This window comes from Eleutherodactylus coqui, chromosome 6, assembly GCF_035609145.1.
Source record: "Eleutherodactylus coqui strain aEleCoq1 chromosome 6, aEleCoq1.hap1, whole genome shotgun sequence".
NCBI classification, from domain to species: Eukaryota; Metazoa; Chordata; class Amphibia; order Anura; family Eleutherodactylidae; genus Eleutherodactylus; species Eleutherodactylus coqui.
The window spans coordinates 44,815,672-44,830,954 of record NC_089842.1 but is presented as its reverse complement, the minus strand read 5'-3'; the positions used below and the strand labels follow the sequence as shown (position 1 = coordinate 44,830,954).

Genomic DNA, 15,283 nt, shown 5'->3' with positions numbered 1-15,283 from the left:
ATCCCCCTCCTCCTCCAACAGGGAAAACATTCTTGGCAAATGCCTTTGCATTGGTTCGTCTGGTGGCAGTCCAAGAATTTCACCTTTACCGACACAACAAGAGAGCCCCCACACCATCCCCCCGCCACGGCCCACTTAATCCTGGCCACATTCCGAAAACCAACAAAATACAACCATGCTACTAGGTCCGCAGTCACCACCACATTACCACCAACGCGGTTACTGTTAAGGTGCATATAACCACGGACACGTGGAGAGGACACGTAGTGCCTCAAAAACATCCCCCTCCTCCTCCAACAGGGAAAACATTCTTGGCAAATGCCTTTGCATTGGTTCGTCTGGTGGCAGTCCAAGAATTTCACCTTTACCGACACAACAAGAGAGCCCCCACACCATCCCCCCGCCACGGCCCACTTAATCCTGGCCACATTCCGAAAACCAACAAAATACAACCGTGCTACTAGGTCCGCAGTCACCACCACATTACCGCCAACGCGGTTACTGTTAAGGTGCATATTACCAGTCTGACTGGGGCATGCAGACACCTTGACAGAATGAATAGTGTGTGGCACATAGCTTCCCCATTGCTATGCCCACGTGTGCAGCTCCTGATGGCGGTGGCACAGGATTCTATTTCTCATTGCTTCTGTACAGCATTGTGGGCTATCGCCCCGCCCCTATTAAAGAGGGTCGCTGCCTAGCCGTGCCAACCCTCTGCAGTGTGTGCCTGCGGTTCCTCCTCATGGCAGACGCACTTCTAAATAGACATGAGTGTGGCGTGGCATGAGGGCAGCTGAAGGCTGCGCAGGGACACTTTGGTGTGCGCTGTGGGGGGGAGGGGGGGCGGTTGGGCAGCATGTAACCCAGGAGAAGTGGCAGTGGAGTGTCATGCAGGCAGTGATTGTGCTTTGTTGGAGGTAGTGTGGTGCTTAGCAAAGGTATGCCATGCTAATGAGGGCTTTTCAGAAGTAAAAGTTGTTGGGAGGGGGGGGGGGGCCCACTCTTGCCGGTATTGTGGCTTAATAGTGGGACCTGTGAACTTGAGATGCAGCCCAACATGTAGCCCCTCGCCTGCCCTATCCGTTGCTGTGTCGTTCCCATCACTTTGTTGAATTGCCCAGATTTTCACACATGAAAACCTTAGCGAGCATCGGCGAAATACAAAAATGCTCTGGTCGCCCATTGACTTCAATGGGGTTCGTTGTTCGAAACGAACCCTCGAGCATCGCGGGAAGTTCGTTCCGAATAACGAACACCCGAACATTTTGGTGTTCGCTCATCTCTAATACTTACCCATTGCCAACCCCTGGCCTTTCTTGACCACGCTAACTGTCCACTCAGGTACTAATATGAGGTTCCAAACCTGCTCCAGGTCCTTACACCATTAGTATCAATAAATTTAATCCCTTATATTCTGGCTGTGCCACTCGACACTCATACAAAGCAGCTTTTGGCACCGCTTCAACAAGATAAAAATGTCAGACATTTAGATATACCACTCTTTGCAGGACTCACAATTAGTCTAAATTTTCACCTCTCAGCTATCGCTCCTGCCTCTTCATCCTCTTCAACTCATATATCAGTCCAAAGTATTTGGTATTTTTGTAGATGCATTTCCTTCAACGCACCCTCTGTCTAAATGGAGCTTTAGCAGGAACATTGCACAATGCAAAAGTAAATTTATCAGGCCAGATGATTGCACACACCTGCTTCCATCCAGTCATGGGAGAGGGAACTGAATATCAAACTATCAGCTATTCATAAGAAAATCAAACTATGTAGCTCACGTGGTTTTTCCAGCTGTGTTAGATTACAGGAATATCATTACCAACTACTGACCAGGTGGTTCAAGTCATAGTTATGTGCATACCAGATTTCTGACTCAAACCTGTGTTGGCGTTGTGGGATCCATGGTTCTCTATCTGGTTTTAACTAATACAAAAAAAATGGTGATATATCCCTTTAAGGAAAGAGTAAAAAATAGTTTCTTTTCAACAATCTGCCATGATTTTGCCTTTTTTGAGCACGACAGATGCTGGATCGGGTCTGGATGTTTCCTCTTGGAAATGAACATTCACTGAACATGGAAATAAATGGATCCAAGAGGATTTAAATAACAAACAACTATTTCTCGTCCCTCAGAGAAACGTCACGGATTCCTTTCTGGGGGAAGAGTCACATGACCACAAGTCAGACAGGAATTATCACAGTGAGGTCTGGGCTTCAGAACTCTGGAGGAACTACAAGATCAGGTACCGTGTACAGTGGGCAGACCTACATGTCAGGGAGGTTATGGTAGAGGGGGGAAATGTTAGCACTTTATAGGATGTTTTAACCCTTGGAGTCCTGGGAGGAGAGTTGACTGATTTATGTTATGGAAGTGTAAAAAATTCATCTAAAAGTACAGAGCTGCGTTTATCGGATGCACCAGAATGCAGTCCGTGTTTTGGCAAAGCTGATCATGATGTTATGTGTTGTTACGTATTACACAGGACCGCAAGTAAACCTGCATTCTATAATCTCTTCAAGGGCTACTGCAGATAAACGTAGGCATAGATACGCTCGCAATCGCGTGATGTAATTGCGCAGTAAAGGGAGTGCTGTCACGCAAGTACTAGCGCAATTTACTGTATTTTTTTTGTGCTGCTAGGACCGCTCACATTGGCGCGGGACATACCCGCAACATGATTTATCATTAATTAGTACCTAGTGTTATTGATTTCCCAGTGAAATTGCCCAATTCAGTGCGTGATTTCATGAGGATTGGGGGGTGGACAAAAATAGAGCATGTTGCGCACATTTTCACACATGCAGAATCCGTGTGCAAAAATGCACGGATAGGGAACCCATTGAAATCAGTGGGTTCTCTTCTCTGCATTTTGTGCAAATACGCCTGTCTGCAGAAGCCCTAAGGGCTCATTCCCACGAATGTATTTTCAAGGTTTTTTTAAGGCTAAGGGTGGTCTCATATGGGCGTAAGTGCAAAAATGCTCGCTATCGCGAGGCGTATATGTGCTATGCAGGGTGCACGATCACGGGCTATAGCGCTCGGATTGGCACTTTTTACTGTACTGTATTGTGCTCCCCTCACATCGGCGTGGTCCCAGCAGCACCATTGTTTAGTTTGCAGGTCAGCTGACTCGGTAGGCGAGCTAACTGACCTAGTATGCCCAGGTGGTATTGTTTAGCCCCGCGAAATTATGCAGTTTTGTGCACACGGAGGCCTTTGGTGCACTACTTCACCCGCAAATATGCTCAAAATGCTCAAAATGTACAGGAAAAATGACATGTGAAGAAACTAGAGATGAGCGAGCACCCAAATGCTCGGGCCCGCGTTATTCGAGTCGAGCTTTTCGTAAAATTCGAGAGCTCTACTCGAGTAACAAACCCCAATGACTACAATGGGAGACTCGAGCATTTTTGTATGTGGAACGCAGGGTTCCGAGCTTTTTTTTCTTCTTGGTCTCTCTCTCTTTCTCTTTTGATGAGCATTGCAGGCGCAAATTTTGCGGCTGCAACTGCGCTCGTGTGATGTCGCCCTACAATAGACAAACGTGATTTTGTCATGTCTTGCAGCCATGAAAATCACATCCACAAAACATGATGAAACAAAAACATTGATTTCAATAGTTTCATTTTGACTAGCGGGATTCTCGTGTTAGTTTCTCGTGTTAATACTACGTAGGTGAATGGAGTCAATGAATGTACAATGATTTTGTATGTATGTAAATACGTATTCAACGCTGCTATGAGACAGAGCGGGAAATAAAAAAAAAAAAGAAACTAGTCACACCGCGCATGACAGCGTGCGTGAGATACGTTGTCACACGCAGTGTACAATTACTGCCCTACGCAGTGATAGCTGGCTCACCACCCACTCACACGGCAATACAACGCTGCGTATTACGCTCACAATGTTTGCACAGGGTGAATTAAGTCAATGAAAGTACATTGATTTTCATTGACACCCGTTCGTAGATATGTGCACCCCCCTAGAATCCTAGGCACAAAAATAGAGCATGTCCCATATTTTTCGCGCGATCAAAATGCGCGCGGAAAAAAGAGCTGTGAGAATGAAACCATTCAGATCAATTGGTTCTCTGTACTTGGGTATTGCACATGCAAATACACCCATGTGTGGGAGCCCTAAGAGTGCATATGAAAACACTGTATGTACGCAATTACATTTATTACATTGCGTATGTGTGGGCTTTTAGGGCTTAAACAAATGGGCGCATTTAAGTGATTATCGCAGATGCATAGGGGACAAAACGAAACCATTGATTTCAATTGTTTTGTTTTCACTAGCGGGATTCTCAGGCGTCAGTTGCACAGGCGAGAAAAGATAGGACTTGACCTATCTTCCTACTTTTTTTTTTCAAACTCCTGCGCTGTGACGCGGAGTTTGAAAAGCCCAAGTTGGAAGAAAGAAAAGCCATTCCTCTGGATCCGCCCTTATACGCAGGTTTCTAGGAAGTAAAACAAAAAAGATGTTAGATATGCGTATCTTGCTGCGCATTTTTCTGCATGGCGGAATATTCCGCAGCATCCTTTGAAATATTCCATCCTGTATGAAAGCACCCTTAAGGACCCTTTAACACGGGCTGATATCAGTGTTAAACACATGCCGCTCAACGAGATAGGTGCTTATATAACTGGCCCTTTACTCAGGTCGATATGGGGGATAAACAATTGTGCTTCCCCCATTCCCTGCATTCTGAATTTTTTTTCGGGGGAAGCTTGTATCCACCATTAAGCTATGAGTAGCACTGGGCAGTCACTTTAAAACACAACCCCTTCAATCCCAGCAACCAAACTCTAATTTCACAGCGTCCCCTACTCTGCTCTACTGCCCACCAGATGTCTGCAAAATTGGAGTTCCACAGGTAGGTTCAGAGCAGTTTCGTTAAAGTGAGTGTCCCTCACTATTAATAGTGTAATAGGAGATACAAGCCATCTATTCTAGGGTATCAGTTGTAAGACTGTTTTTTTACATAAAGCAGGTGGACTTTTTGGGCCCCAGGCTCGAAAGTCTTGGTGTGTCTGAAAACGTCTGCACCCTCTATAGATACAGTCATGACTAAAACTAAGAATTCTATGGTTTTACGCATCAGAACATAATAAAAAAAATCACCTGGTCTTTAGAAGGTCTTAAAAATTAGGTAAATACAACCTCAGATGAACAACAGCACATGACAAATTAAACTAGGCCAAAATGCAGAACAGTGTGTGAAAATGAAATATACCCTTACTGCTTACCCTCTTAATAGAAATTAAGAGCGTAAGCAGCAGCCAGGTTCTGTTAATCAATAGACCTTGATTAATTGATCAGCAACTCTGAATACCTCTATAAAAGCAGAAATGTTGGCAGTTTGCTGGTCTGGAGTATTCAGGTGCATATTAACACAATGCCAAGGAGAAAAGACATTAATTTTAGAGAAGCTATTGTTGCCCATCAGTCTGGGGAAGTTATAAGTCCATTTCCATACAATTTGGAGTTGATCAATCTACAGTTAGAAAGATTTTTCACAAGTGGAAAACATTGAGGACAGTTCACAATATTCCCAGGAGTGAACACCCCAGCAAATTCATCCTAAGGTTAGTCCCTGCAATGCTCAGAGAAATTGCAAAAAACTCCAGAATCACAGACTCTAAGGACCTCAGTTAGCATGTTAAAGGTTCAAGTTCAATCAGTATAATCTTGCTGAAACCTCTGCACGAATGTGCATGTATTAGGTGTGCTGCGGGACTACTCTACAATTTCTAGTACAATCAGAAGAAGACTAAACAAGTATGGCTTGTTTGGATGAGTTGCCAGAAGCAAGGCTCTTACTGAAAAAAATATGGGCAGACGAGACCAAACTGGAGATTTTTGGACCACCACCACCACAAATGGTGAAAACAAAACACAATATATCACAATCACGCCATACCTACTTCAAACACAGTGGTGGAAGGGTGATGATTTGGGCCTGATTTGCAGCCATAGGACCAGGGCACCTTGCAGTCATTGAGTCAACTTTGATCTTCTCAGTATCCCAAAGTATACTAACGTCAAATGTGAGACCACCTCTCCAAAATCAAAGGCTTGACTGTAACTGGGTCATGCAATAAGGCAATGAGCCCAAGCGCACCAGCAAATCTACATCATAATGTTTGAACAAGAAAAAAATCAAGGTGTTATAATGGCCCTGTCAAGGTCCAGACCTCAACCCAATTGAAATGATGTGATAGGATGTTACTAGAGCTGTGCAGAAATGAATCCCAACAAATCTCAATGAACTGAAACGAAGTTGTAAAGAAGAGTGGACCAAAATTCCTCCAGAACAATGTGAGAGACTGATAAAACCATACAGAAAATGATTACTTCAAATTATTGCAGCTAAAACCGGTTCTGCAAGCTGTTGATTCACGAATATAGTTAATTTTTCACACACTGCTTCTGCATGTTGGCCTAATTTTGTCAAATATATAATTACATCGTGTAACTCGTCATGTGTTGTTTTTAATCAAAGGTTGTATTTACCTAATTTTAAGACTTTGCAAGGACAAGATGTTTTCTTTATTATGTCCTGATACATAAAACCATAGAACTCAAAGATGCTGTACTTATCTTTTCTCTTAATTGTATGCCAAATATTTAGAAAAGATAGAGATGTATAATAAAGAGATATATTCATACCTGACGCAGATTCCACTGTTAAATATACAGCGCTTGGTCCTAGGCCTTAATTCCCGCTGATAGCAGATGTACGGCTCCGGATTAAAACTTCTGCTCCTGCAATCAAGCAGGAGTAGGTTGGGTCCTCAGCTTTCAGTCACAGCAGAGGACCCAGAAGAGAAGGGAAAAGCGGTTTTTAACAGAAAAACAGGAAAAAATGTCAGTGAAAAAAAGATATAAAAAATAGCTCTGTAGGTCACGGGGGAAAAAACGCAACAAAAATAATTTTGGTAGCTGAAGGAAAAAAATAGGGCAGTGAAACCACCATATGGGTAAAATTCTTAAAAAGTGTTTGGTCCTTCAGGACCAGAACAGCCTGATCTTTAAGGAGTTAAGTATAAAAAAGTTGTAAAAATCTACATGAGACACCCTGAATGAGTTGCTGCATCTGTTGTATTCGCTGAGCATCTAAAGGGGTTGTCCCCTTTGCTTAATCTCTTTTTGTTAGAAGGCCCAATAAACCTTTCATAAGGAGTCCAACTACCAGGACCACCAGCAATCAGATGAAGAACCTGGCAGAAAGTACTTAATCCCCTGCAGTATCACCACAGGAGAAATTATGCATTACATAGTTCCCATTGAAATCAATGGGATGTACATGTAATGTATAGATATGTACGGTATGCTGGGTTCTCTAAAGTGAGAGGTGTTCTTTGTAGCTGCTCACTACTCTAACTAAAGGCCTATTTACACACAAAGACAATCTTTCAAAGGATTGAAAGATTGACAGTTTTAGCGATAGTTTTGCATAAAGTGTTAATGGACACTAATGTCCATTAACACTTTATCAGCTTAATTTGCATGTAAAAGGGCCTCCAGGAGCTGTGTGCAGAGCAAAGCATGTGGTCTGATCTCTGCACACAGCTCCTTTGTTCTCACATGGGCTGTCGGCAGAATACATTGTAATCTCTGACTCCCATGCAGAACACAGCGTGGGGTCTTTGTTATCTCTTTCCGGCTGAACAATGGAGTTTAAGCTTACCTTAAAATCATCCTTCAGCTAGAGAGTGAACAATGGCAGCGTTTACACGCAACTTTATCACTCATATGCCATTGTTTGAACAAATTTTTAGTGAATTGTTGCGTGTAAATGGGCCTTCATAGATAAGGGTCCGGAACTAAAGACCACTCCCAAAATGTATGCATTATATGTTCTGGTGGTTGTTTCCTAATCTGAGACTGACATTGAAATAAAAAGGAGAAGTTTGCCTTCTTAGCTCTACTGAGGAATCTGGATATGGTTACCACTTCCTGTTCCAAATAGTATGCAGAGCAGCACCGCAGAACAAAGTGAACAGGAAAATTTGTGAATACCGGTCAATTTAACACTTAGGTAAATAGAAACTTTCCTGTTTCTGACATTTGTTTACTTTTTGCTGGCAGAATCATGTCCACCAATGCAAGTATACCAAGTGTAGTTATTCTGCAGCATGGCAATCCACAAAATAACCAGCCTATGGAAAATCATGAAGAACAAAAGATAGCTGAATTGCCCAAGCCCCTTGTGAAATTTTTTCAAGGAGAACCTGAAGTCCTTGGGGTAAGTGCTTTTATTTATTACTTGCTGCTCACTTACATTGACTGCTGTACTAGTGGGAGTCTCAACCTAATGCCAAAATTTGAACCTGTGTTTAACAGAACATATAGGAGGTAGATCACACTTGACTAAGCTCCATTGAGAAACACTGGTCTAGAGGAGGGGGTTGTTGGCTTTTCGCACTCCCTTTACAAGACGTCCATAGCAAAAAAAAAAAAACAGACTTAAAAAAGCACCTGCACTACTATGTATTTGATTTGAACATAACATTTTCACTTGTACTTAGCAAGCAATGAAAAGCTATGATTTAAAGTGACCCTCCAGTCTAGGGTTGCCACTTTTGTGACTGGCCGTGATTTGAGCTTTCATTCTGCATGCGTGCAGAAGCCTGTGAAAGCTGGGTACAAATCCACCTGTATTCTAACAGCTCTGCGCTGGCAACCCCGCTAGAGTGATCGATCAAGTTTCTGCCGGGACAATTAGTAGCGGCCAGAACACTCAACTGGTGTATAATGCTGTGTAAGAGTCATAAAAGCTCTATATAACATTTTGAGATCACCTACGAGTGTATCTATGTAGTTTTGAGCTGTTTTTAAGGCAAAGTTAATGTCAAACTTACAGCAACATATATGACTGTGGGTAAACGATGGTACCTGGTGGTAACTAACAGCTTGTTTAAAACACACTGCACTAGTGGATTTTTTAAAATGTTTTTTAAAAATAAAAAACGTCCAAAAAGTAGGCATTTTTGGTGACAGATGCTTGCCGCTGCTCATACATACACTGTGCCAACAGAAAAAGTTACTGATTTTTCCAAGTGGTCAAAACATGTGCCGTTTTTGGAAGTAGCAATAGTTTTGCACTGGAAAAGTGAAGATGGAATGGCTTTTTTACAAATATGAAAAGTTGAAAAAATTATCCCTTTCTTAGGGTCATCTGGTTGATCCGCGCTTGTGTAGGCCTGGAAGTAGCAGCACCAGGGGTGGCGGAGGGTAGAAGTAGCTGCATCAGGAGCAGCACAATATTCAACAATGGACAGGACAGGTGATCGGTGGTTCTGTACGCCTGGTGGTGGTGGACGGCTGGTGGGATGGTGGTAGTAGCGAGTCGACAGCAAGGGTGGTGGTAGTAGCAAGTCCACTACAGCAATGGCAGATCTAATCAATGACATCAGACACATAGGTTTTAAAATCCTCACCAATCCATGCTTGATTCATTTTCACTTTTCCAAGCTTTTGGCAAACAATTTTGCTCGCTTAGGGATGATGATGCCACTTGCCACGATGAATAACTTCTCTGATGCAACACTGGATGGTGGACAAGAAAGTAAATGCATGAAAAACTCGGCCAGTTCTTGTCAATGTTCCAATCTTCTGAACCAGAAGTCCATGGGGTCTGGGCTCAGGGTATCTGCCAGAGAAAGGGCACAGCCCAGGTACAACTGAACCTAGTTGTTCAGGTGGTGGCAGTGAACATCCCCTTGGTGATGATGATGTTTGTCAGGTCAGCATATTGAATTTAAAAACTTTGCCATCATGTTCTGCAAGCTGAATTGGCTGCTGCTACATGCTGGAGCAATAGTTTTCGTAGAGGCACTCGAGTCATGTTTTCAACGTGACTGCATAGATTATCTTATTAATAAGATAATTTTGCCTCTCTCTAGGAAGGCAGAACTAATTCCCCCAGTTTGGTTTTATACTGAGAGTCCTAAAGTTTGGCTATCTAGTAGTCATCTCGTTGCTTCATGCTAATAATATGGCTGTCAGCAATGAAGCATACAGCTTACTATCCTCTGCAGCGTTTCCCGGGGCACGGTTGATTCCAACTCCACCATAAACCTTACCCCTAAAATGCCTCCTGATTGGCTGGGAGAGCAGTTTACAAGGCATGGGCTACCCTGATGTCATATGATCCTTCCTCCTCCTTTTTTGACATGTGGCAGACGTTGTTTTAGAGGAACAGCTGAAACAAAATGCTCGAGGTTCAGGTTTGCGCCAAATCAAATTTTTAGCAAAGTTGGACTTAAGACAGGGTAGAACTGTTTTGGCTCACTCAACACTAATTGCAACACATAACCGTGGGGAAAGTGTCAACACTCAGCCATTCACAGTTCAAGCATACAATGATCGACGGTCAGGCATAGTGACAATTCACATGGGTTTCCTACTCTCTTACCATCTTCATCCACACATGAAACCAAATGATGGAGATCAGAGCAAATAGACACATCACTCAGAACTCAGTGATCAGTGAAAGTCTCAGTGTCCAGATGCCAACCAGTGCAATTTTTTAAGATGTCTATATAACATGTGGGGGCACTTGGGCCCACCAGAGGAAAGAATTCTGATCCACCACCTCCACTTTTAATTGAATCTTAACCTTTGCTCTTCCCATTGTATACATGGAGCATATCATGAATCATTCCAATAAAAAAAAGATCCTAGTGACATGTTTCTTCTTCCAAAGTCACCTCCAAATGGGGTTATCTTTTGTGGGACGTTTTGGGCCATTACTGTCAAAGTTGGACCACTGGAGGATACTGTTTTAGGGTCCTTTTACCCTGGACAATTGTTGGCCACTTAAGCATCTGACGGTCATCCCAATAATTATTGCTTTCACATGGTAATGATAATTGTTCAATGAATGGAGGCAGAGCACATCGGAGAGCACTTCTAGCTGCCCGCCTCCATTCACAGTAAACAGGCAGTAGTTCAAAAATGACATCATTATTCCATGCCTGCTGCGACCACTTCTTTGGGAGCCTATTTTGCCCACTGGAAAATTTGTGATGTAAGAGCAGCACAACTGGAAAACGTGCAACCACAGAGAGGGTCCTAAAAAATAGCATCCCTGTCTCAGCCATTGTGACAATTAACAGAATGAAGTCACATAGGATGCTCTCTGTAGTTGCACGTTTTCCAGTTGTGCTGCTCTTACACCAGCAATTTTTGCAGTGGGCAAAATAGACTCCCAAAGAAGCGCTCTCAGCAGGCATGGAATCATGGTGTCGTCGTGAAAAAAAGGGAGATTGGGTAGAGAATTGACAATACTTTCAGCTTTCTGGGGTACATAGTTTTTTTTTTTTTGTTTTTTTTTAATTAGCAGACCTTAGAACTTAAATACACCTTGTACGCCAGAATATAGTGCCTCTGGTGGCCATTGCTGAGCCAAAGTATTTTTTTTACTAAAAGGGTGACGTGAAATTGAGGAAAATACTAATCTTTGTTCTTACCTGTTACAGGTAACCCAGCTGATTAATGGAATAAATAACATTTTCTTAGGAATCGTCTTAGCTGTTGCATGCGAGCAGTCACATTGCTATCCTGCAGACATTTTGGTTGTTACTGGAGCCCCTTTTTGGTCTGGAATTATGGTAAGATCATGTATGTAAACAGGACAAAATGTTTCTATTATTCCCATTAAAACAACAGACAGCATTTCGGGACCGAACATACCCTATTGTGAGTCAGTGGGGTTAGTTGGGCATTGGTGGTATCCATGGTATGACTGATCCAATATGTCATTGTAGCTTCCATTATTAACAAAAATTAAGAACACGATTGTGAACATAGTAACTGTCACTAACCTGTCAGGGACAGGCGTACAGTCACTAACTTTCATATGGAGAGTGAAGGACAGGCTTACACTCACTGCAAGCGCACACAAATGCAGCAGCGAGAGCCAAAGAAATGGTGTGATGGGTAACATTTAGAGATGAGCGAGCACCAAAATGCTCGGGTGCTCGTTACTCGGGACGAAATTATCGCAATGCTCGAGGGTTCGTTTCGAGTAACGAACCCCATTGAAATCAATGGGCGACCCGAGCATTTTTGTATTTCGCCGATGCTCGCTAAGGTTTTCATGTGTGAAAATCTGGGCAATTCAAGAAAGTGATGGGAACGACAAAGCAACGGATAGGGCAGGCGAGGGGCTACATGTTGGGCTGCATCTCAAGTTCACAGGTCCCACTATTAAGCCACAATAGCAGCAAGAGTGGGCCCCCCCCCTCCCAACAACTTTTACTTCTGAAAAGCCCTCATTAGCAATGCATACCTTAGCTAAGCACCACACTACCTCCAACAAAGCACAATCACTGCCTGCATGACACTCCGCTGCCACTTCTCCTGGGTTACATGCTGCCCACCCCCCCCCCCCCCCCCCGCACGACCCAGTGTCCACAGCGCACACCAAACTGTCCCTGCCCAGCCTTCAGCTGCCCTCATGCCACACCACCCTCATGTCTATGTATAAGTGCGTCTGCCACAGGAAAAGCAGGCACACACTGCAGAGGGTTGGCATGGCTAGGCAGCGACCCCCCCATAAAAGGGGCGGGCTGATAGTCCACAATGCTGTACAGAAGCAATGAAAAATCCAATCCTGTGCCACCTCCATCTGGAGCTGCACACGTGGGCATAGCAATGGGGAACCTATGTGCCACACACTATTCATTCTGTCAAGGTGTCTGCACGCCCCAGTCAGACCGCGGTTTTTTATAAATAGTCACAGGCAGGTACAACTCCGCAATAGGAATTCCGTGTGCACCCAAAGCATGGGTGGCTCCCTGGAACTCACCGGCGGTACATAGAAATATCCCATTGCATTGCCCAACACAGCTGAGGTAGTAATGTCGTGCTTAATGCAGGTGGGCTTCGGCCCACACTGCATGCCCCAGTCAGACTGGGGTTCCTTTCAAGTGTACAGATGTAGTAAAAACTCCGTGTGCACCTACAGCATGGGTGGGTGCCAGGAAGCCACCGGCGGTACATAGAAATATCCCATTGCATTGCCCAACACAGCTGAGGTAGTAATGTCGTGCTTAATGCAGGTGGGCTTCGGCCCACACTGCATGCCCCAGTCAGACTGGGGTTCTTTTCAAGTGTACAGATGTAGTAAAAACTCCGTGTGCACCTACAGCATGGGTGGCTCCCTGGAACCCACCGGCGGTACATAGAAATATCCCATTGCATTGCCCAACACAGCTGAGGTAGTAATGTCGTGCTTAATGCAGGTGGGCTTCGGCCCACACTGCATGCCCCAGTCTGACTGGGGTTCTTTTCAAGTGTACTGATGTAGTAAAAACTCCGTGTGCACCTACAGCATGGGTGGGTGCCAGGAAGCCACCGGCGGTACATAGAAATATCCCATTGCATTGCCCAACACAGCTGAGGAAGTAATGTCGTGCTTAATGCAGGTGGGCTTCGGCCCACACTGCATGCCCCAGTCAGACTGGGGTTCCTTTCAAGTGTACAGATGTAGTAAAAACTCCGTGTGCACCTACAGCATGGGTGGGTGCCAGGAAGCCACCGGCGGTACATAGAAATATCCCATTGCATTGCCCAACACAGCTGAGGTAGTAATGTCGTGCTTAATGCAGGTGGGCTTCGGCCCACACTGCATGCCCCAGTCTGACTGGGGTTCTTTTCAAGTGTACAGATGTAGTAAAAACTCTGTGTGCACCTACAGCATGGGTGGGTGCCAGGAAGCCACCGGCGGTACATAGAAATATCCCATTGCATTGCCCAACACAGCTGAGGTAGTAATGTCGTGCTTAATGCAGGTGGGCTTCGGCCCACAGTGCATGCCCCAGTCAGACTGGGGTTCCTTTCAAGTGTACAGATGTAGTAAAAACTCCGTGTGCACCTACAGCATGGGTGGGTGCCAGGAAGCCACCGGCGGTACATAGAAATATCCCATTGCATTGCCCAACACAGCTGAGGTAGTAATGTCGTGCTTAATGCAGGTGGGCTAAAAATTTATTTGATTACACTGTAGGCGAGGGCCCACAAAAATTGCTGTATCAACAGTACTAATGTACCTGAAAAAAATTGGCCATGGCCAACCAAGAGGGCAGGTGAAACCCATTAATCGCTTTGGTTAATGTGGCTTAAGTGGTAACTAGGCCTGGAGGCAGCCCAGTTTAACGAAAAATTGGTTCAAGTTAAAGTTCCAACGCTTTTCAGAGCATTGAAACATCTAAAAATTGTTTAGAAAAATTATGAGTGAGCCTTGTGGCCCTAAGAAAAATTGCCCGTTCAGCGTGATTACGTGAGGTTTCAGGAGGAGGAGCAGGAGGAGGAGGAGGAATATTAGACACAGATTGATGAAGCAGAAATGTCCCCGTTTTGGATGGTGAGAGAGAACGTAGCTTCCATCCGCGGGTGCAGCCTACGTATTGCTTACGTATCACTGCTGTCCGCTGGTGGAGAAGAGAAGTCTGGGGAAATCCAGGCTTTGTTCATCTTGATGAGTGTTAGCCTCTCGGCACTGTCGGTTGACAGGCGGGTACGCTTATCTGTGATGATTCCCCCAGCCGCACTAAACACCCTCTCCGACAAGACGCTAGCCGCAGGACAAGCAAGCACCTCCAGGGCATACAGCGCTAGTTCAGGCCACGTGTCCAGCTTCGACACCCAGTAGTTGTAGGGGGCAGAGGCGTCACCGAGGATGGTCGTGCGATCGGCTACGTACTCCCTCACCATCCTTTTACAGTGCTCCCGCCGACTCAGCCTTGACTGGGGAGCGGTGACACAGTCTTGCTGGGGAGCCATAAAGCTGGCCAGGCCCTTAAAGACTGTTGCACTGTCTGGGCTGTACATGCTGCTCGATCTACGCACCTCCCCTGCTACCTGGCCCTGGGAACTGCGCCTTCTGCCACTAGCGCTGTCGGATGGGAATTTTACCATCAGCTTGTCCGCCAGGGTCCTGTGGTATAGCAACACTCTCGAACCCCTTTCCTCTTCGGGAATGAGACTGGGAAGGTTCTCCTTATAGCGTGGGTCGAGCAGTGTGTACACCCAGTAATCCGTAGTGGCCAGAATGCGTGTAACGCGAGGGTCTCGAGAAAGGCATCCTAACATGAAGTCAGCCATGTGTGCCAGGGTACCTGTACGCAACACATGGCTGTCCGCACTAGGAAGATCACTTTCAGGATCATCCTCCTCCTCCTCCTCCTCAGGCCATACACGCTGAAATGATGACAGGCAAGCAGCATGGGTACCCTCAGCAGTGGGCCAAGCTGTCTCTTC

At 44.9% G+C, this 15,283-nt stretch overlaps 1 protein-coding gene across 1 annotated transcript in view; it reads left to right on the top strand.

Annotated features, from left to right (window-relative positions):
• Positions 1-2,124: 2,124 nt before the first annotated feature.
• The window catches only part of LOC136632099 (membrane-spanning 4-domains subfamily A member 4A-like), a 32,258-nt gene continuing 19,099 nt past the window's right edge, over positions 2,125-15,283 (top strand). Inside the window, exons 1-3 of the mRNA XM_066606721.1 lie at positions 2,125-2,252; positions 8,105-8,261; positions 11,500-11,631. Coding sequence (XP_066462818.1) covers positions 8,109-8,261; positions 11,500-11,631 — 285 coding nt within the window. The 5' untranslated portion in view covers positions 2,125-2,252; positions 8,105-8,108. The remainder of the gene's footprint in view (positions 2,253-8,104; positions 8,262-11,499; positions 11,632-15,283) is intronic.